General features: G+C 39.3%; 3 protein-coding genes across 3 annotated transcripts; 2 read left to right on the plus strand and 1 right to left on the minus strand.

Annotated features, from left to right (window-relative positions):
- Positions 1-1,360: 1,360 nt before the first annotated feature.
- LOC4332910 (GDSL esterase/lipase At1g28650) lies at positions 1,361-5,067 on the plus strand. The gene is made up of 5 exons (XM_026024167.2): positions 1,361-1,701; positions 1,809-2,030; positions 3,985-4,136; positions 4,254-4,527; positions 4,649-5,067. Exons 1-5 carry the CDS (start codon positions 1,410-1,412, stop codon positions 4,870-4,872), a joined length of 1,164 nt encoding a protein of 387 aa, XP_025879952.1. The 5' UTR covers positions 1,361-1,409; the 3' UTR covers positions 4,873-5,067.
- A 1,262-nt stretch (positions 5,068-6,329) lies between these two features.
- LOC4332911 (GDSL esterase/lipase At1g31550) lies at positions 6,330-9,587 on the plus strand. The gene is made up of 5 exons (XM_015773385.3): positions 6,330-6,649; positions 6,750-6,971; positions 7,841-7,992; positions 8,077-8,347; positions 9,249-9,587. The coding sequence occupies exons 1-5, from the start codon at positions 6,349-6,351 to the stop codon at positions 9,479-9,481; spliced, it is 1,179 nt and encodes a 392-aa protein (XP_015628871.1). The 5' UTR covers positions 6,330-6,348; the 3' UTR covers positions 9,482-9,587.
- Positions 9,588-10,225: 638 nt separating this feature from the next.
- On the minus strand, positions 10,226-13,124 carry LOC4332912 (10 kDa chaperonin, mitochondrial). Its single transcript, XM_015773206.2, has 3 exons — positions 12,934-13,124; positions 11,501-11,640; positions 10,226-10,508 (listed from the first exon to the last, which is right to left on the minus strand). Exons 1-3 carry the CDS (start codon positions 13,039-13,041, stop codon positions 10,460-10,462), a joined length of 297 nt encoding a protein of 98 aa, XP_015628692.1. The 5' UTR covers positions 13,042-13,124; the 3' UTR covers positions 10,226-10,459.
- Positions 13,125-22,892: the final 9,768 nt, after the last annotated feature.

The raw sequence follows: 22,892 nt of genomic DNA on the forward strand, positions 1-22,892 counted from the left end.
ACCGCAGAAAATCGTTACCATGTCCCGGCAGTAACCACGGTTATCGCGCAATAAGGTAAACCCTGTTGTAACATGCATGCATCTATCATGAGCCAAAAAAATAACTTAGGGTGTTCCAATAAAATAATTTACGGGTGTAAAATTAATGAGCATTTTTTCAATAAGAAGTGCAAAAATTCCTAATTAATGACATGAGAGAGGAATATATATATATATATATATATATATATATATATATATATATATATATATATATATATATAACTTTCTAAGAATGCACCTTACTTGTTTCATTGTTATCAAATGGTTTATAAGAAATCAGCTGATAACTGTTTGGTTGGTGTTTGAGAGGAAGCATGTGAGGTCACATGGCATTATTAGAAAAGTCCAGCAGCCTACAACAGTGTGTTATATCTAGAATTTTATATTCTGCTATACGACCTCATATAGAACTCAATCTTAATTGTATTTGCACTGTCTTGTGTAGAACGCAAAGAATATATGTTCTTGGCATGTGGAAAAATCTCTCTATTACATTAAAAAGGATAAGAAACTCTGATAGAAAATAAAATACTAAGTCATCAGCCCCATAAATTAGGGTGGCTGCGAGTCCTTCTTGAGGATCGGAGTACTGACGACGACGACGACGTACATATATACACCTACTGAAAAAACTGCGAAAACAAGGTCGCCGGCCGCCCACAGTTTTTCCGATCCATATCTATATGGTATGATCCAAACGTACAGGTTGACCTAAATTCTATATATGCTCTGCATGCATAATCAATCCGGCCGGCGACTTAATTATCCCAACTAGGTAATCGCGATCGATTAGCTGCAACCGGGACATTGCCGATCTACGACTTTTTGCAGAGATATACTGTCAACCTGCTGATTGTATACTTATACTACCGTTCTAAATACTCCGTATATGTAATCTCTGACGATCGATCGATCGATGGGTTGACATGCTCTCGTCTCTCGCCCAATCCTAACTGCTAGCTTGAGTTAATTGATCAAGTGCATTATATATTTCATTCCGGGATGGATATATCTATCTAGATGAGTAGTTTTAATTAATTGGCCAAGTAGCAAGCAGATAAACCGAGGGAAAAGCTAACAGACCAAGAACTCATGACTTAGCTTGTTGATGACAGAACAATATACATGTATATTTCCATCTTAAATATCAACTGGTCTTTAATTTCCCATTAAGTACACTACATTTAATTGTTTGACCATTTGATTAATCATGCACACATATGTCAGCAATCAACTTCCCAAAGTTAATGACAGTTACGCGCTGCATGCATGTGTCCTTGTACAATTAACCATGTCATGAACTGTATTATAAATTCGATCGATCTTCATGAGCTTAGCTACACTACATAGATAGATATCGATATGATATGATGGCTTCTTTCAGGCCTTTCTCCCTCTCGTCGCCGATGACAACGACGATGCTCCTGCTCTTTCTTCTCCTCTGCACGAATTCCGCCACCGCCGACGTCGCCGGCAGCAATGGCGGCTGCGGCGGCTTCAAGCGCATGTTCAGCTTCGGCGACTCCATCACCGACGCCGGCAACCTCGCGACCATCAGCCCTCCCGACGCCTCCTTCAACAGGCTCCCCTACGGCGAGACCTTCTTCGGCCACCCCACCGGCCGCTTCTGCGACGGCAGGCTCATCGTCGACTTCCTAGGTAATTGAGCACGTCGTCGTCGTCGCCGGCGATCGACGGCAATAATGCATGTAGCAGTCTCACACACGCTCGATCGCGATGAATATAATGCGTTGGATGATATGCAGCGGATGATCTGGGGCTGCCGTTCCTGACGCCGTTCCTCCGGGCGAAGTCGCCGGAGGACTTCCGGCAGGGGGCCAACTTCGCGGTGGCCGGAGCGACGGCGCTGAGCCAGGACTTCTTCAAGCAGATGGGGCTCAACCTCACCATCATACCTCCATTCTCGCTGGACGTGCAGCTCGAGTGGTTCAAGAGCGTGCTTAATTCTCTTGGCTCTACAGACCAAGGTATAATACCTTAATACGTACGAGAAATTTGATAGTTCAACGCTTTCTTTGTCGTTAAAGTGTTAAACTGCTTTAATTAACACACGTGAGGATTGATATGTAGGAGTCTATGACCGTCTGAGTGAATAAAAATAGACCAAGACGTTAAATAATAGAAGTGAATAAAACTGTCAAATTATCAAATCTCTCCCGTAATACAAAGTCGATTTATTTATACTAGGGCCATGTCCATGCAAGATAATTGAGCTATTACCACCAAATTATTAAAAAAAATAATTCGTAGCAATATATTGTACTATTGCAATGATAATTTTGTTGTTGCAAATAATTATATTTTATTGCAACGATTTACTATCGTTGTTTTATTTAGTACTTTTCTTGCAATAGAAAATAAGATATCACCACAAAAAATGTTACTGTTGCAAAAAAACATGTTCTATCACATAATTTTAATTTTTGTGGCAATTTATATAGTACACAGATGTGAAGTTACTTTTGGTACTATTTTTTATTGCCACGATCAACAAATTCGTCGCAATAAAAAATTGCTGTCTCATAATTTAACTTGATTTTTTCATATGGGCGCCGATTGAGAAATTGTATATGAAAACTATAGCTCTTGACGAGATCTATAGTTTTATAGGTGATAAATTTTTCATTTGAAATCTTCTAGATATTCAAATCTATGATTCAAATCTCAATTAGGTAGGTTCAAATGGAACGATATGCATTTTTCAACAGAATTGATGCGTAGGTGAGTTGGTAAAGGAGATCATGCATGAAGGATAGGTCTTGGGTTTGAATCCTAGCCAAGACACGATATTAAAAAATAAATAGATAGGATGATAGATTAATATTTGAACTTTTAATTTGGTACGTAGAACTAATGCCACATATGGAATGGTGGCAATAATTTTTATTGCAATGATGTGAAGTGTTGCAATATGATTTAATATGATTTTTTGCCACATTCATTCCGTGGCGACATCGAAATTTATTACCACTAAATAAAAATTATTGCAATAACCTATTAACACCCTATTTATTACAATTTTAGTATTAATGCCACAATTTTTTTCGTGGCGACAAATGATTTTTTTAGTAACGGGATTAAGAGAAGATGAACAATGGTTTTATTTGTTCAGATTTTTATGGACCAATGGTTACCTATAGCATTCTTTTGATTTTCTATGGGATCGGTTTTTTCTAGGAGCTAGCCGGTTTTTCTTGGAAGGTCTTTTAACATGTGTGAGTATAGTGGGTAGTATCGTAAAAGAAGGACGACCAGGCTTTTAAGTAATAGAGAAAATGAGGTTTTTCACAACAAAGACGACTATAATGCACGGCATGAATAAAATCAATGGAAGCACAAATGAGATGAAATATATTTATACCATGTTTCAAATTTGAGCAAAGTTTATATCTACAAAATGAAACAACAACCTCAACTAATAATAGAGAAAATCTCACTTTTACTACCTATAGGGTTGCTTTGACTCGGTCCTCATATATCATTAAAATAATAATGAAAAAATATTTAAAATAACAACAAATATATATTGTGGTAATATCTATCACCGCATATATGTAAATATGTAATGATAAGTTCGATCTACTCGTGTAGATGTCGAGAAAAGTGAGACCGACCGTAAACAGTGCATTTATATTATTCATGATCATTTTTCTTAACTCTTCTTTTTTTTTCAAGTTGTAGATTAATTATTTGGGTATAAAACTTTCTGAGAATGCACCTTACATGTTCATTGTTATCAAATGGTTTATAAGAAATCAGATAACTGATTGGTTGGTGTTTGAGAGGAAGCATGCAGGTCACATGCCATTATTAGAGAAGTCCCAGCAGCCTACAACAGTGAATTTGTTATATCTAGAATTTTATATTCTGCTATACAATATCTTGTATATAACTTAATTGTATTTGCACTGTCTTGTGTAGAACGCAAAGAAATTATGTCTAAATCCCTATTTCTAATGGGTGAGGTTGGAGGCAATGACTATAATCACCCCTTCTTCCAGAACCGATCATTTACCAATGAGATCAAGCCATTGGTGCCAAAAGTCATAGCCAAGATTGAAAATGCCATCAAGGTGAGTTCTTTTTTTTTTTGCCTAAGTACATATATAAAACCCTACCAATTACAATTTTGTATTATCCATTATTTCGTTCCGTTATGTTTACATTCGCTGGTATTTGAGTGCATATAGGTCCTGATTGATCTAGGAGCCAAGACGATTGTGGTTCCTGGAAATTTTCCTATAGGGTGTGTTCCAAGTTATCTTACTATGTTCCAAAGTAAGTCAAGTCCGCAAGACTATGATGCCTTCGGATGCATAAAGTGGTTGAATGACTTCTCGGTGTATCACAACCGTGCACTAAAACGCATGTTGCACCAGATCCGTCGTGATCCAACAGTTACCGTACTCTATGGTGATTACTACAACACCGCTTTAGAAATCACCCATCACCCTGCTGTCCATGGTAAGCCATATTAGACATGGGAGTTTCCCCATGAATGGTATGGATTGAACTACAGTCAAATTAACACAACAAAATTAAATTGGATTAAAATCGTTTGCATTATTGCTATAAAATATTGCAGGGTTCAAGAAGGAGACTGTCTTGGTTGCATGCTGTGGGGATGGTGGGCCCTACAACTCCAACTCATTGTTCAGTTGCGGTGGCCCGTCAACAAATCTTTGCACTAACCCATCGACATACATCTCGTGGGATGGAGTGCATCTTACTGAAGCCGCTTACAAATTTGTGGCCCATCACATGTTACATGGCCTATATGCTCATCAACCTTCCTTATCTCCCAAATGAAGAAATGATCTGCATGTACAATAGGCTTTTAAAAAGAACATACAATAGTGCCAACAACTTTAAATGGTGTATCGAAGGTGTGTGCGTCTAATATATTGTAATTTAAAATAGTTTTTGGTGTGTCTACATGTCTAGTTGTACTCTGAAAAATAATTATTTTTTTGTCAAATATGGTATAAGTTTTGTTCTCATAAACACACACACAGAGAACTACTATTCAGTTTATACCATGCATCGGACTGAAGCAAGAGAATCTTCTTCAGAAAATTTTCACATGCAGTCCAAATTCAGCAAACGTACAACGACACTCGTATTAGCTACTCCCTCCGTCCCATAATATAAAGGATTTTGAGTTTTTGTTTACACTTTTTGATCACTCGTCTTATTCAAAAAATTTCAGAATTATTATTTTTTTGTGACTTGGTTTATTATCCAAAGTACTTTAAGCATAATTTTTCGTTTTTCATATTTGCACAAATTTTTTGAATAAGATGAGTGGTCAACCAGTGCAAACAAAAACTCAAAATCCCTTATATTATAGGACGGAGGGAATAGCATTATTCAGATAACGCGATCTCTGCTCGATCGTACTGGTACGCATGCAAGACAACGATTTTAGGATTAATCTACTGCTGCTTGTTGAAACGCCAAAATGTCTTGGCTATGATGATCCAGTAAGTCCAGAAATTAATTAATAGTCCTGGCTAGGATAAGACTTTATGATCTGACTTTGTCCAATTATATATAGTCTGCTTAGTTGCATCAGCACAATCAGCTGCAAGATCGAGCTTGTGTACGCACGACAGGAAAAACCGCAAGCAACAGCTTCAAGATGGGACAACAGATGCTTCAAGCGTTCAAACTTCGGTGAATAGTTAAGAGATGAAAATAAGATGTCGACAAAAAAAATTTGTGCAGTCGATTAGAATAAATTTGCATATTAGCTTTTGGTCCACATGTATACACACGACGGAAACAGCTCATAGATTCTCAAGTTTCAGCTTAACACCCAAAGAAAAAACAAAACAAAACAAAACACACATTCTTTTTGGACAAAGGAATTCTTTGTTTTTGTTAGGTGATCTTAAAAAAACAAAACACACACATGGGGAATCATATGGTGGGTAACGTAAAAGAAAGAAGTATATGGTTATTTTCGTTAGGCTTGTTGCATTATCATCCGAATACTTGAACAAAACGGATCCTAAGTCAAAGTCAAAACAAATCTTGTTTTGACATAACATTGATCCAATGTTCCAAAGAACCCAAAAAATAATAGTAACAAAAAGGACAGAAGCTGACAATGTGTTTCTTGCCAATTGATCCGATCCACACTCATGCATTTTAATTTCAACATACCTATCTATAAGTTGCCAATGCAACCGTGTACACTGTACACAGCACTGATTGCGAAGCTTAATTGATTCCATTTAGCATCAACAAGCAATAATCAAGCTGTAGGCTAATCCGACGGCCATGGCCTCTTCCTTCCCATCCGCAATAATGATTCCTCTTCTGCCTCTTCTTCTTCTTCTTCTTCTCGTGTGTACTCGCGGAGCCGTCGCTAATGCTAACAACCAGCCGCCGCCGGCGGGCGGCGGCGGCGGCGGCTACTGCTACACGCGAATGTTCAGCTTCGGCGACTCCATCACCGACACCGGCAACCAGGTGAGCTTCTTCCCCACCGCACCCGCCGCCAGGCCACCCTACGGCGAGACCTTCTTCGGCCACCCCACCGGCCGCTACAGCGACGGCAGGCTCGTCGTCGACTTCCTAGGTAGAGTAATAGTACTTCACTCCGTCGATCGCCGGCGGCGATGCGCGGCAACAAACAACCTTCGTTCTCACACGCATGCATATCATCACTATATATGCAGCTGAGGCGCTGGGGTTGCCGTACTTGACGGCGTACCTCCGGGGGAAGACGGCGGAGGACTTTCGGCGGGGGGCCAACTTCGCGGTGTCCGCCGCGACGGCGCTGAGGCTGGACTTCTTCAGGGAAAGGGGGCTCGACCTCACCATCATTCCGCCATACTCGCTGGACGTGCAGCTGGAGTGGTTCAAGGGTGTGCTCCACTCGCTCGCCTCTACTGACCAAGGTAAACTAATTCAAGTAACGGATTTTGCTAACCTTCGTTGTACAGAAATTTTAGTGTAGATTTCTATCGAATCATCCACTGTTGGATCCGCAACACCATTCGTCCTTTAGTTCACCTCCAGCTACAGCGAGATGGTGGTGGCCCGAATAGTTAGGGTCCTAGGGTGGGGGAGGGAAAAGAGGAAGGGGTTCGCCGGTCTTAGAGGGACAGCGGTAGCTAAATAGTGGGCACGGAACAGGCGGATGGTGCGCCAATGTTAGCGGTGAGGCGAAGTGAATCGAGCGGTTAAGGAAGGCGGCGACTAGTGGAGATGGATATGGCAGCGGAGAGCCATTGGAGATAGGGAAGATGGTAGGGTGGGGGCACCTCTTGACTGGTGGCTTAAGAGGCCAGGATAGGCGTGAAGAGGGAGAGGTATGGCAAGCCTCGCCGACGCCATTGATGCTTTACAAGCGTTGGTGAGAGGCCAGGAGAGGCGTGGAGAGGGAGAGTTATGGTAAGCTTTGTGACGCAATTGATGTCTTTCGAGCGCCAGTAAGGCCGGGGCTGGCAGTATAGGAGGAGGCAGGGGAATCGACAGAGCCAATGTTGAATTGTTGGGCGACGGTGCACTACACAGGAATTGGAGTTGGGAAAGTGAATGTGGAGTTAGGGTTAAGTGGTGACGCATGAATCTCAGAGCAAATCCAACATGACATTTTGTATAATTTAGGATAGAAATTTTATGTTACATGTTGTATTGTCAGCCCCTTAAAGTAATTAGTTAGCCACATTTCAATGGATAGCTATAACTGAATATATTGTTACTGATTAACCATTTTGATTCGTTGTATTTCTTCTCACTATACTACACCTATGTGTGTACACAGAGCGCAAGGACATTACGACAAGATCGTTATTCCTAATGGGTGAGATAGGCATAAACGATTACAACCACCACTTCTTCCAGAACAGATCCTTCACAGCTGAGATCAAACCCTTAGTGCCACTAGTGATTTTAAAGATTGAAAATGCCACCAAGGTACTAACTACATTCATAACAAAAGTATACTTAACTACGATTTACCACTGATGTTTTATCATTTTATTATGTATGGATGAACAGGTTTTGATCGACCTTGGTGCCAAGACCATACTGGTTCCAGGGATCCCGCCAATGGGCTGCATTCCGAGGTTTCTCAACTTGCTCCCTAGCAAGAACCACAATGACTATGACAAGCTTGGATGTCTGAAGTGGCTGAACGACTTCTCTCAGTACCACAATCGTGCTCTCAAACAAATGTTACAGAGGATTCATCATGATCCTACCGTCACCCTAATCTATGCCGACTACTATGGAGCAATGTTGAAGATAGTTCGAAGCCCTCAGAACAATGGTTCGTGTTTTTTTTCTATTTTACCCAATCCGTTCTAAAATATAGCAATTTACCTATTTCCTCCATCCTATATTGATCATTCCCTATAAGATTTTTGAGGTCTTCTCAAATTGATCATCAATTTGAAGTGGTGTCTAAATATTTATTCGTCTAGAAGTAAATGACATTGTTGCATGTCTATTTGTTTATCTGTGCGGAATAAATGACATTGTTGTATGTCTACTCGTTTATATGTGCATGAGTAAATAACATCATTGCATACCTCGCATACATTCAATTGCATGTTTGCATGTCCATATGCATATGAAATACAACACCTTGATCGATGATGTTTAGTTTAAGAAGGAATAATGTTGTGCGGTCTTAATCTTGGTGCCATTTGTAAATATGATGATTATCAAATTGGGAAGGAGGAAGTAGTACTGAATTAGACGTAACATAGTATTATGTTTTTCTTATTCTACCCCCTTCATCTCAAAATATAATAATCCATATTACTATAGATTAGATATAACATAGTACTGTGAATCTGAAGTACCGTGTGTTGTGTCTAATTCAATATTAGATTGCTAATATTTTAGGAGAGAGGGAGTAGTAAATGTAATTTCAAAATGTTTAGAATCAGGGGCAAGATACCGGCATGGGGTAGCTAGGGCTTGAGCCCCATGCCTGGCTTCATGATCCCCATTATAATCTTGAAAAATATCATGTAATTTCTAAAAGTATTTGAACTCTCATTAGTTCAGCCCTACGCGTGTAGATTTTCTGGCTCCGCCACTGTTTAGGATGATAACTGTTGGGTAAAATTTCTTTTTTTTCCCCCTTATCATTCGATCCTTGTGTCTTCTTTGACAGGATTTTGGTTCTGATTTTTTTTTCCTTGTGGCTGTTTAATTTGCAGGGTTCACGAAGGAGAGCGTTCTGAGGGCGTGCTGTGGGGTGGGTGGGGCCTACAACGCCGACTCGCTGGTGTGCAACGGCAACGCCACGACGTCGAACCTGTGCACGGAGCCGTCCAGGTACATCTCCTGGGACGGCCTGCATCTCACCGAGGCCGCCTACCACTACATCGCCCGCGGCGTGCTGCATGGGCCGTACACCGAGCCTGCCATACCCACCAGATGCACAGCCTGATCATACCCACACATTACACCTTGTTTATCCCAGATGTATAACCAGAAATACTTAAATTTAAAACGGATGCAAAATTAGTAAATTACCTTTATACTCCCTTTGCTAAGTTGATTGTTTGAATTTTCACTTTGATTTGTACATTTTTTTAAACTACTAGACGATGTTTTATAAAACAAGTCCTTCCGCTACGTTGATTTTTGTAAACCAAGTCCTTGGACTCCCTCCATTCTTTATACTCCCTTTACTAAGTTGATTGTTTAGATTTTCACTTTGATTTCTACGTTCTTTTAAACTACTAGACGATATATTTCGTAAAACAAGTCCTTCCTCTACTTTCATAGCACGTTTTGACTTTGGTAAAAGAATGTGTCACACCTCAAAATCCCTTATACCTTTTGCGTGCGACTAATCAACCGTCAAAGTCACTTTAGAACAGCCCTTATTCCTTCTACCCTTGTCATTAAACTTTTCCAAGTATCCCTAATAGTCGTAGCAATTAGTAGTAACCCGTGATAGCTGAGGTTTTATGATCACCAAAAAAAACGAGGATGTGAGGACTGAGAAAAAGACGCCGTGATTGTCTCGATCGCTCGCACAAATACGCAGGCGTCACCATTTTCCCGTTATAACACGCAACATAGGCACACGACGAAAATTAACGGGATGTGCCAAAAATGGCGCTCGACAAGGCGACAATGGACCTGGGGTACTGCTATCCCCAGGATCTAAAAAGAGCATGACAAATGAACTGGACTGGCAGTTCCATTCAAGGTATGAATAAGGCGCGCAAAAAGAGAAGGTTTCATCAGTTTTTAGTAATGCTCACGATCGATGACACAACGACATCAAATTCAGGCAGGCATTTTTGCTCCCAGAAAAAAACTTCCACGCTCACATTCCAGCGTGTCTAATTAAATAAACGAGTTATGAGGTCATGGCAAACAACCCCCAGTTACTCCTCGAGTCGAGCCGTCCAAGTTACTCCTCAAGCCGTCCGAGTATGTCGTGCTCTCTGAAAAGAAGGTACCTGGAGTTTTCACGTAGCCGGGTTAGATCACCGGTTCACCACATAAGCAGATTTTTTTTCTTTGGGGTATATTCAAATAAAGAACAGATGCATATAGAAATAGTTGCATGCTACGCAGTAGTATTTACATTTGTGTAGCATAACCTTTGTAGTCCTATGCATAGTCAGTACTATAGCTCCAATCATAGCTACTAATAAAATCAGACTAGAAACCAAAAACCAGACAGTATGCTGACGAACTAATAATATGACTTGAAGATAAAGTAATAGCTTGAAGTACTATTTAAGCTTTGTCATGAATATAAAATAATAGCTTGCTACTCATATACACCCAAAATTTAAAATCTTCAATACAATCATAGGCAACATGGAAAAGGTGTTAAATGCCATGAGAGTTTTTCTTAATAATTTAAGGTGTATTGACTTTTAGTTTGAAATGCCTCTGAAACAAGAGTGAGACCATTACTTTAAATCCACATCACAGAGAGTTTATAACCCTTCCGTTGTCCCAGCGAAAAAAACAAGAGTTTATAACGAATTAAAATTACTCCTACAAAATTATTTTTTACAGCAAATCTATTGGCACAGCTTTCTCCAGCTTGATAAATTTAAACATATTAGCAATGTTTGACCAGGTAGATTCCAAAACATTAGATACAAAATAACAGGGGAAGCAAATAATACTTAATCTATAAACCATTAATTTGGTGGGTTTAATAGATCATAATTCTTGCTTGGCATGTCCAACAATTGAGTTAAGTGGAGTTACGCAGCTCTGCTAGCAGCTAATGCATTCAAGCAACCTGCCAACTTAAGCAAACAGCTTACTGAGGGTGTCAGGAAAGAGCCCAACCAGTGTGTCACTTATGCTAAACCAACTATTAGAACAAAGTTTTGCATGCCAACTTTTGTCAATGGTTTATTCAGGAATTTTGAACAGGCATCTAGCTAGAAAATAGACTAAATTAATATGTTATATCAGTTTCACATACTCTTTCTCAGCAAGCTTCACTTCAGTTCCTCCATACTCAGGTAGCAGAACGGTGTCACCTTCTTTCAAAGATACAGGGATCAGTTTGCCATCCCTGTCACGTTCGCCAGGACCAACAGCCACTACTTTTGCAGAATTCAGCTGGGTTCAAGTAAACAGACAAATTATAACACAAGAAACACATAAGAGAAAACCATACCTACCACCTGCTACAATCCATCATTCAATCACACCAAACACACTATAGTTTCATTTTTTAAATAGAAAAACCAATCAGGAAGCATCTCAAAATATAATGGCACTCGACTTCCCCTACCTATTACAGGATGATGCCATATCATCATTCATAGGAATAAGGTAACAGATTCAGTCCTTGATGCACCATTGGACCAACAACACTTCCTAGAATCTAGGTGGATCACAAAATCACTATGCTTGGTGTTCCGAGAATTGCAAAATTAAGGTATACACCATAATAGCCCAACATGAATATGCAATCATGACCAATGGACCAGCAATATAGCATATCAGACTATAATTAATATAGCATATCAGACTATAATTTCCCAAATCATCATATTTAATGTACCTTATTATCAAAATATAACACTCAAATACAAGGACAAGCTAGAATGCAAAGACAGAAGCCTTACAAAGTAATTAACCCAACATTTTTTTCATCATTATTCATTCATTGTGCAGACACAATGTATGCATTTACTAGCATGCTTAGAATATAGATATCACACCATCAGCAGTTCACTGTTTTAAATACCTTAACCTATACCTTAACCTTACTAAGGACTCATGGAGGACTCAGTGTGCTGATGGGCAACAATTCTCTGCTTCTACCTGCTGAAGTGGCAGGGACACTGGTTTCTTATTTTCAATTTTATATGGAACAGGGGAATTGTTCCCATCATTCCTTGTGATTCGGAAAAGAAAAACGTTTCTATCTTCAAAACTCTGAGATGGAGTTTGACGAGACAGTCTAGCAATCAGACCAAAGGTGCAGTACTCGCGTGTCCACGAAGATCAATCATACAGGTTTTGTTCCAACTTAAAAGAGTGAAATCTACATGATTATAAGCTAAAAACCATCACCTATACACAAACACCCATCTGCTATACACAGAACAATCCAGAGCAAACTATCACTATCTGACAAAATTCTCAACCACCCAGATCCATCTCACAGCTACGCTCACTAATCACCGCTCTATGTCCCAAACCTCATAAGGAATCAGTCGACAGTTTCCAATTCCGCCAGCAAGTTACCAACAAAAGAAAAAACAAAGGCTCTAATTTTTATCCCTAATATTCCCTAGCCGCTAGCACCCATCAGCGATCCTCGTAGTCGCTAGTACACAAGCGAGTCGGGCACATCCATCCGCGAAAAAAAAAAGGGGGGGATCTCTGTCTGCGCATCGGTACCTGCTTGGTGGTCTCCGGGAGGAGGATGCCGCCGGCGCTCTTGTTGGGCTGCAGCAGCTTCTCCACCAGCACCCGGTTCATCGACGGGATCAGCCTCCTCGCCGCCATTGCCGCGCCGCGACGAGCTCTTCCTCTTCTCTCTTCTTGAGGAGCAAGTTGATGGGCGTGGAGGAGACGGGTGAGTGGGTGACGGGGGGGACCAGCGGGCGAGCCGGATTGGCTCTATAATAATCCGCGGGGGTTTAGGGTTTTTCAATCGAGAAAGTACGATTTTGCCCCTCCGGATGGTGTGGAGAGGGTGGAGCCCTAGGGGTCTAGGTGAGGGTAGAATAGGTAAACCTCGGGGTTTTCTCGGGAGCTCTAGAATGTTCGTGGCGGCGGCCAGGGGATGCGAGATGTTGGGCTGGCAGGTGAATTAGTGGGCCGTTGTTTTTCCGGGCCTCGTTGCAGATGCTCTGCTTCTCGCGGTATTGGGCTTTTTTTTTCTTTTGCTCCTCGTAGTGATTTAGTACAGTTTTACACTAAGGTTCCGTAGGAGTTCGGAGTTTGGACTGGGATTTTTCAAGTCATTAGATTCTGATTAATTGAGTATTGAATTATTACAAATTTAAAAATTAAATTTATTTAATTCTTAAAATAAACTTATATTTTTTTTCTTTTGCAAAAGATGCATTGTTTAGCACTTTAAAAAACGTGCTCACGGTAAACAAGAAAGTTAGTTACAAATGCTAAACTCCCTAAGTTTGTATTTAATTTACTACTCCATCCTTCCTTTTAAATATATGACGCTATGAGCCTATGAGTTTTGGACATGACATTTTACCATTCTTCATATTTAAAAGTTGAATGCAGATATGAAAAACATAAGCTATGCTTAAAGTACATTTAATAATAAAATAAAATCCACAGCGAAACAAATGGTACTTACATATGAATGGTCAAATATTACATCTAAAAGTCTAACATTGTCATATTTCTTAAAAATGGAGGTAATGTGATATTTTTCTCAAGAAACAATTCATCAAGTATTGTAGACTTAAAAGAAACAAAAAAAATAGCATATATTGTTTGTGAATGAGTAAAGGAATTTCTACGGAAAAATAGAGGAGTATCATACTATCTAATCGAGTACAGTATGTTCAGAAAAAGAGAGAGAGAGAGAGAGAGAGAGAGAGAGAGGATGAGAAAGGACTAAGAACAACTTTATTGTTTGGAACAGCAAATTGCTCAGCTCAATTGGATGGTGAGGCTCAAACAATGTACCCATAAGCGTTACACGCCTCGCGGCAAAATCTAAACAACTGAACAAAAACAAACAACTATTTATTCGTAATCACCTAGCTAAGAAAGAATTGACAAGCAGGGCAAAAAGGCCACATCAAAAAATTGTAGAGGAGATAGATCAAGACCTAAACAAATTCAGAAGAAATGTGAAAAACAAACTGAAGTAGCTAGCTAGCCAGCTATATATTTATGCCATCCTATCTGTTGTGAAGAGGATTAGGGCCTGTGAGAACCTCCCTTTTCTCCTCATCAAGCACATCTCCTCCTTCCTCTGCATGCTTCAATTCCATTGATCCCTTTGCAAGCACCACCTGATGCTGATGATGCCCTATCAGCAGCCTTCTCCCAGGCCTCAAATCTCCTACTCCATGCTGCTGCTGCTGCTGCTTCTGCTGTTCATCACCACAGAAAGAACAGCAAGAACAGCACCCTACAGTAGTACTGATGATCCCCAGTTGCAGCAAGAACAGTAGCACCAGAGTTAGGAGAAAGGCAGCACTGATGAGCCCTCTCCTCAGCAGCATCACCATTGTCTCATCTCATCATCTCCCTCTGGATCTCTTTAGCTACTGATGGTTCCAGTGCTATCTGGCAGTGGCAGCTGGTTTTGGTTTTGGTTTTGGTTCAGACTTTGGTGTGTGATGGATTAGGTGTGCTGAAACCCTGCAAGGGAGACAGTGTGAGCTGCAATCTAGCTCAATGCCCTAGGGTTGTAGGACACACATATTGGAGTCTGCAAAGATTTGAGTATTAGTCAAAGCAAATTAATTGCATTGGTGATGGTGAAGATTCATGGAGATGATTAGCCTGGCTATCTGTGAGTATGTGACAGCTCACAAGTCCAGTGTTAGAAGCTTCCTTAAATTAAGCAATCCTAGTTTCAGAGCTAGTGGTAGTGCATTTTCCTTGACTTGCACAGAAAGCATGCAAACTTGTGGTAAGAAAACCGAAGTGAAAGCAACTACTCCAGTACTAATTGTTTACAACTCTGATTCCTGAATGTGACTGGGTTACTTTTACAGTATTGCACACATACTTCAAGTTGATTATGTATATACACTTTTTGTTCAGTTATGTTTTTTCCCCCTAATATCACTGGGAGTGTTTCAAAGGAAAGAAAGAAGGTAGTAGTGGTAGTAGTAACAGTGAAAATCTCTTCTGAAGGAGTATGAATCTGTCAATATATACAACCCATATGAAGCTGTCTCAACTCTCAAGTCAAGCTGCTTCAGAGATTTACTTTCAGAATTCAGGAAAGGGCTTCAGCAATTTTGGGGATTCAGGACCACCCCCTTTGGGCCTTGGCTTGTCTTTGTTTGAGAACACTTTCAATTCAATCAGGACCAGCTTAGCTCAGTCTCAGTGACTCACTCCTGCACCACCACCACTACAGCTCCCTGCTACACAACAATATACTGTAATGCAGTGGTGTATGCACACAGACACAGCTACTGTTGCAGATGCCCACACATTGTACTCTAGTGTTTGCTGCCAGTGCCAGCAAAGGGACTCCGTTGCATGTCCTCTCTTTGGATTGCGCCATTCTTGCCTCCAATCTTTATGGGTCAATTTGTTTGGTACCATCATAAAAATTATAGAGTTGAAAAATATCATCGTATGTGTTATTGATACATGGGTTCGGTCCTCACATACTATTCTCATATACGTTGGTAATTTGTAACTCATATATCTTTGTGATTGTATTGTCCAAATTATCCTTATCTTTGTCCAGACTCTCAGCATTCAAAGTGCCCCGAACAAGATGTAGGAAGGACATCCATGTAATCATAACTACGAAATCCTAATAAACTTATGTCAAAAAAAAAACCTAATAAACCGTTTACAAAATGCATTACAAAATGGTTCAGAGTTCAGACTAAGAATGCTTGCTGCATAGCTGACCTGAAAGAATCAGATAGTGGTTAATTAGCTGTATATGCATGCATGCTTCTATTTATTAGATGCAAATAATTCCCATGATCAGCATGCATGAAGCTCCTTATAGGTCGATAATATCTGCAATCTGCGTATATGCACCCCACAAAATGACAGGACAGCTGTCCCTAATGATACTCCATTAATGAGTTTGCATGGAGTATTCAAGAGCCAATAGGCTTATAGGAGATATGCAGGCTTTGGTAGGTACTCTCTCCGTCCCAAAAAAAAAACAAACTCTGGGTTTCTGTGTCCAACTTTGACTGTCCGTTTTATATGAAATTTTTTTATAATTCGTATTTTTATTGTTGTTAGATGATAAAATATAATTAATATTTTATGCGTGACTTGTCTTTTTAATTTTTTTTATATTTTTTTTCAAATAAAACGGATGGTCAAATGTTAGACACGGAAACCAGGGTTTGTATTTTTTTTTGGGACGGAGGGAGTACTCACATGCAGAGTTGCAGTACACGCTGCTGCCACTGGATATGGTGCTGTACACTCGTACTGTGCTACTGCGTATATACTGTCAGTGTTGCAAATGCAGTTCAGCTGGATGCAACTTAGGGGGGTGTTTGGGAGACAAACACCCCCTTAATCTGGATTAATTAAGGTCCCTGTCAACTGGAGGATTCGATTACTCCCTCCGTTAAGAAATATTAGGCATATTTTGTTTCGTTGTGATAAGATTTTGACTAATAATTTGCTTTAAGATATCATTTGTGTGATTAAAAGGATAGTTACTTTTAAATACTCTAATAACCTAAATTTTAAATTTTACGTTAAAAATTACGTCCTAATAAAATAATTGTTGGTTAAAATTATGTCCTAATTAAATACAACGTGCCTTATATTTTTTTATTTTAACAAAAGAAATACATATAATACTTATCTCTGTGTTTAAAAAGAGTGTATGTTGGAGGCAGGTTATGAGGTCCTTCGGCCGGCATGCTAAAGCAAATAATTACGAAACACAACAGAGCATAGCGAAGCCAGAAGAAGTGCGGCGAAGCACGACGGAGCATTGCGAAGCCAAGAAAACTACGGTGAAGCACAACGAAGTAGAGCGAAATACGATGAAGCATCATGGAGCCGCACGAAGCCACTAAGGTGGTTTTGCATCCAGGGACTTACCTTTAGTCCCTATATTTAGACACTTATTTAGAGTATTAAATATAGACTACTTACACATCTAATTACATAAATGAAAGCTAATTTGCGAGATAAATTTTTTAAGCCTAATTAATTCATAATTAGAGAATGTTTACTGTAGCATCACATAGGCTAATCATGGATTAATTAGGTTCAATAGATTCGTCTCGCGAATTAGTCCAAGACTATAGATGTGTTTTATTAATAGTCTACGTTTAATATTTATAATTAGTATCCAAATATCTAATATGATAGGTACTTAAAAGTTTTAGTCCTATCTAAACAGGGTTTTAAGTCCATATCTATGGTCAGCCCGATAGCGACCGCCCTCGGATGAAAGGATGAAGGCCGCCCCGAAAGGGCACCCAAGAAGGCCCTGCCTAGCAGGCGATCCATATCCGACCTAACAGAGCCCAACAAGTTGAATAGGTTGATCAAAGACCAAAATATATATCTATGTAAACATCCCTAGCAATAGAACAAGAATGTAAAAACTTATATAAACAAAACCCTAGGGTTAGCTAGTAGGGTTGTAAACCTAAAAATAGTCCCAAGAGTTATACTGTAGAGGTAGATTTAAAAAAACAATACTCACTTGGTTAGGGGCAGATAGAGTATAGTACTACTATGTAAACTCAAATTACAACTATGTAAAAAAATATTTGTAAGTAAAAATTTTATATATGTATCTTAGCGATAAAAAATAACTGTTGTAAAATAAACTACTAGAAAAAAAGTTAAATTTAAAATTAAGTTCTACTACTAAGAGAAACAACGAGGCTCTTAATGACCTTAAAAGCTGGAGTAAACACTCGCGAGTACTATTAATTAGTGGTTGAAAACGCGGCCGGCTTAGCTTAATGACGAAAGATTTATAGCTGAGTTAGCTTTCCTGTTACAATTAATTCGACCAGCAACCGCGATTTCGCAACTTGCAACAAACAACGGCGACGCGCTAGCTGTCTGCCTCTGTCCCGAATCCAGACAGACGCGGTTTCTTCGTTTGCTCTTCTTCCCTTCCCTTCCCTGCGGCGCACTGGCTGACAGGTGGGCCCCGCAGCATAGGGAATCCGGCTGGGTAGCAAAACGTCAGAAAAAAAACGCACACACAATGATAATCACGTAATCAGGCTGGAGATATGATCTAACAATGATTAGCGTAATCACCATTCTTAACCCCAAGTCCTGACGATGCTCTTCTTCCTCCCTGGCACATGGCTGTCTATCATTAAGCAACAATTATAATTTTATAGTAAAAAAATTTATCAATCTGACATAGTAATTCTTAGGCCATCTACAACTACTGTACAGTAGTTAGTTTCCATACTTGCTATATTATATAGACACTTTGTATGGAAGCCATATATCTAATGAATATTGTCTTTAAATTAAATTCTCATTCAATCATATCTCTTCTCTCTCTTTTTATCCACATATTCTCTTTTTTCATTCTTGATTCTCGTATAGATATGGTTTCTTACATAAAAAATGGTTTCTTCATATTTTTATATCTCTCCTCAGTACACGTCAGATTTTTACTTAGGCCCTGTGTATTTCCAAAGTTTTTTTCCAAACTTCCAACTTTCCATCACATCAAACATTTCATATACACACAGCTTTTCTAACACATCGTACCAATTTCGACCAAACTTTCAAACTTCAGCGTGAACTAAACACAGCCTTATATGACAATGTATTTAATTCTATAGACTCTAGATAACATAGGTTAGGGATGGCCTTAACCCGAATCCAGACGATGTTCTTCTTCAACTGCGTGTGTCCGTTTGCCGGTACACGTTGTTCTCGACGGTAGTTGTTTCTCGCGCAATTAATTCGATCTGGGTGCACCCAGAAAATCTGCAGAAGCTCGACCGCTTCAATGTTAACTACTTAGTAAATAAATTACTTTTGATTTTAAGATGCAGATATTCATTCATAGCTCCTGCAGAGAATAATTAAGACAAGTAGACTTTCAATCGACCACCGATCCAGTGGCGTGAAGAAGAAAAACAGAAAAGGACCATGGAGTTGAAGAGAGAGTGATCATGTGATCTAAGCTGACTAACTATTTCATTAGATCATTGTCACAGATAATGCGTTTCAGACAGGTTATCCTGGCGTATATGGCTACGCAGAGGAAGATGATAGGCTCACCGTTCATGTATTGGAAGGTCAAAGTGTCAAATGGATGGATTGGCTCCAAGTCAAATCCCTGCTGATTTTGTCGTCTGGTTTGACCAGCTTTACAGCACAAGTGAAACCTCCCGAGGCCGTAACTAGGCCTTGTTTAGTCCCAATTTTTTTTTCCAAAAACATCACATTAAATCTTTGGACACATGCATAAATCATTAAATAGATAAAAATAAAAACTAATAATTATACAGTTAGGGAGAAAATCGCGAGACAAATCTTTTGAGTCTAATTCCATAATTATCCATAAGTGCAACAATAATATACATGTGCTAATGATGGATAAATTAGGCTCAAAATATTTGTCTCGCGGTTTCTAGACGAGTTATGAAATTAGTTTTTCTATTCGTGTCCGAAAACCCTTCCGACATCCCGTCAAATAACCGATGTGACACTATTCTTTTCGCGAACTAAACAAAGTCAAGAATCGGTTTCTTCCTTTTGCGTCGACCATTGCAGAATGCAGACTTCTCCTGTTTACCGTGGGTGCTGGTCAGAAAGAAAGAAAGAAGCGTAAAAATTGATTAATGGGCATGTGTTTATGTATGTTTACCATTAATTGGTTTATGTATGTTTTGGTGTCGGTACACAGTCCAACATACACCGGCCGGCATGCCATGTAAACAGGATACTCGATCTGTAATTAATTAGGAGCAGTTGGGTGACCCGTCTACAAACACAATTAGGAACAATTAGGAGCAGTAGTTGCTGTTCAACGCGTCATTGAGAGGTTGTGTTTACATTTTCAGAGTCAATTATAATTTCATCAGACTCTTAACTTAACTAGTCCAGTGGAACTATAGCTGCAGAGATGCAATACTTTTGACTGTGTATAAAACCCTAGCTAGAAGCTTTAGAGCAAACAACTGGATCATTTCCCCTCTCGTACCTTGGTTTGCCCCTCTTTCGAAACAAACTAAGGGCACGTTCTAAAGAGATAGTTAAGCTTAGTTACTCCTCGTTTTAAAGTAATCTATCATACTAGGAGACTATCCTATTGTTTTCTCCATAAAAAAAGAGATAATTTAGCTTAGTTACTAGTACTTGTTTTTCGTAGCACACTCTTCAACCACTGAATTAACGGTATGTTTCGTGTAAAAAATTTCTATATAAAAGGTGCTTTAAAAATCAAATAAATTCATTTATCAAGGTTTAATAATTAGTACTCGATTAATTATATGCTAATCATGTTCCTCGTTTTGCGTGCGGCTAATAAGCCAAGTCAGTAATGCTAGCTCCAAATCATATATATCCAATGTAATAGCCAAGTCATAAAATAGTTGCTTACTATACTATTAATACCTAGTCCCACCTTTCATACACACATTACATCTTGGAGTCCGTGCTGCAGCTGGCTACCGATCTGTAGCCCGCTGCTCTTCTCTCTCTCTTCTTTTATCTCTTTAAAATATGTTTATAGCTGGCTTATAGTCTGCTATTGTACCTGCTCTAAGGTGGAAAGAGTGAAACCAATGCTGAGTTTATTCTAGAGTTTAAGGGTGGCAATTTTCTCGTTTTTCGTTAGCATAGCTTCCCAAACAGGTAAGGGTCCCTTTGATTGGAGGAAAAACATAGTAATTTTGAAAGATTTCAATCCTATAGAAAAAATTCTTATGAAGCCATTTGAAACAAATGATTGAATACTATCCTATCCTTTGAAATTCCTATGGAATGAACAATCCTATAGAGATTTTGGATAAAATTTAGCAAGAGCTCCAACTTCTTGGAAACTTTTCTGAGTCTATCTCTCTTATCCGATTCCTGCGTTTTTCCTGTGGTTCAATCAAACAGTCATTCCTGTATTTTTTCTGTGTTTTTCAATCCTATGTTTTGCACTTGTATTCCTATTAAAATCCTACGTTTTTCCTATTCCTCTATTTTTTTTAATTTTTTTCAAAGGCATTTTAGAAGTTTCTTTAAAAGTCAAATAAACCTATTTTCTAAATTTATAATAATCAATACTCAATTATTCATGCGTTAATAACTTGTCTCATTTTGCGTGTCACGGAGTTGTCACCTCCAAACGTCCAAACAAACTATGCCTAAGACTCTGATCTCCAACCAATAATTGCGAAGGTATATCCTATGCTGAAATTAAGATTCATCTTGGCGAACTCTGTCCTGAACAGCCTGCCTATATACGCAGTGGCAACAATTCCCTTGTCGAAAGGGACCATAGAAGTTTTTGATAAGAAGAGAATATCATTCTTTTGGGCAGGGAAGCTCTCTATAAGAGGGGTGTGCTATCTGGTGGCCTAAACCAATGTATCCAAAACATATTCCTATTACTAAAGCGCATGCATCACTGATAGAATTCATCCCCGACTTTCAGAAACTCACCGTTTGTTTAGATTGGGAATGGGAAACAAACTCCTTTCTAGCACAATAAATGGTACGGTGATCAAGTGCCAGGAGAGAATTTCCCTGCAATGTACTCGCATGCAGTTGACAAGAATGCTACAAATGCTTACCGGGCGCCTGGATCAATATTTCGTACCTAGGCTTTCTATAGTGGCGGAGTGAGAATTCCAAGAGGTGTGTCAGATTGTGGAGGAAATAACAATGGAGGATCAGGTTGACGTTCAACACAAGGAGGTGCTTTGGCTGCTGCAAACACAACAAATCTATGAAGCTCTTCAGGAGCCAATGGCATGTGCAACAACCGAGAGTTCATTTGGAAAAGCCAAACCCCACCGAAAGTTAAGTTCTTTGCATGGATGTTGTTCAGAGAGTGTCCTCACGAAAGTTAACATGCACAAGAATAATATTATGCAATCCTCAACATGTGAGCTATATGTGATGGTTCAGCAAAAACAACATTGCAAATATGTGTTCAATGTCCCTTGGCTACCTTATTTTGGAGATCTATGGGAATTCAATTGAACATTTCCTCCATAAAGGACCTCGCCACCTTGCAACCCTACAACCAAACACCATCCACGTATTTCCAGGTTTTCTATCTACTATACTTCCGTGGATTATATGAAATCATCGACATGGCGTGGTCTTCTGGGGGCAAACGCAAGTGATTGCCAATTTTTTTTAACAAAATGTGTACAAGATACCACCTTGTGGGCTGAGCGAGTGAAGCATGTTAACAATATCGTAGTTATATCTAGAAAAAAAAAATCCTATCCTCATGTTGTGTTCTGATGTAATCCACTAAAACTTGTATTTTTCCTTGTAAGTATCAATCAAAATTCAGGCGACCACTCTAAGAAAATTATGAGATACTACAAGGCACCTAATTAAACCAAGCTGCCAAAGGTTTGACCTTAAGTTGGGTGGGAACCGCACTCCAGCACCATCTCTCAGTTTTTTTATTCAACCACCTCTTAAGTTTTCACAAGTGAAGTATAACACTTCCAAGTTTTGACAAGTGAAATATAGTACTT

Source organism: Oryza sativa, chromosome 3 (assembly GCF_034140825.1).
Source record: "Oryza sativa Japonica Group chromosome 3, ASM3414082v1".
NCBI classification, from domain to species: Eukaryota; Viridiplantae; Streptophyta; class Magnoliopsida; order Poales; family Poaceae; genus Oryza; species Oryza sativa.

Coding starts and splice junctions, on each gene's coding strand:
- LOC4332910 (XM_026024167.2), top strand. CDS start 1,410: ATGATGGCTTCTTTCAGGCCTTTCTCCCTCTCGTCGCCGATGACAACG. Junction 1,702..1,808: donor GCTCATCGTCGACTTCCTAG/GTAATTGAGCAC, acceptor GATGATATGCAG/CGGATGATCTGGGGCTGCCG. Junction 4,137..4,253: donor AGATTGAAAATGCCATCAAG/GTGAGTTCTTTT, acceptor GAGTGCATATAG/GTCCTGATTGATCTAGGAGC.
- LOC4332912 (XM_015773206.2), bottom strand. CDS start 13,041: ATGGCGGCGAGGAGGCTGATCCCGTCGATGAACCGGGTGCTGGTGGAG. Junction 11,641..12,933: donor TCCCGGAGACCACCAAGCAG/GTACCGATGCGC, acceptor ACTTGAACCCAG/CTGAATTCTGCAAAAGTAGT. Junction 10,509..11,500: donor GTGAAGCTTGCTGAGAAAGA/GTATGTGAAACT, acceptor TGAAAACTCCAG/GTACCTTCTTTTCAGAGAGC.
- LOC4332911 (XM_015773385.3), top strand. CDS start 6,349: ATGGCCTCTTCCTTCCCATCCGCAATAATGATTCCTCTTCTGCCTCTT. Junction 6,972..7,840: donor GCTCGCCTCTACTGACCAAG/GTAAACTAATTC, acceptor GTGTGTACACAG/AGCGCAAGGACATTACGACA. Junction 8,348..9,248: donor TCGAAGCCCTCAGAACAATG/GTTCGTGTTTTT, acceptor TTTAATTTGCAG/GGTTCACGAAGGAGAGCGTT.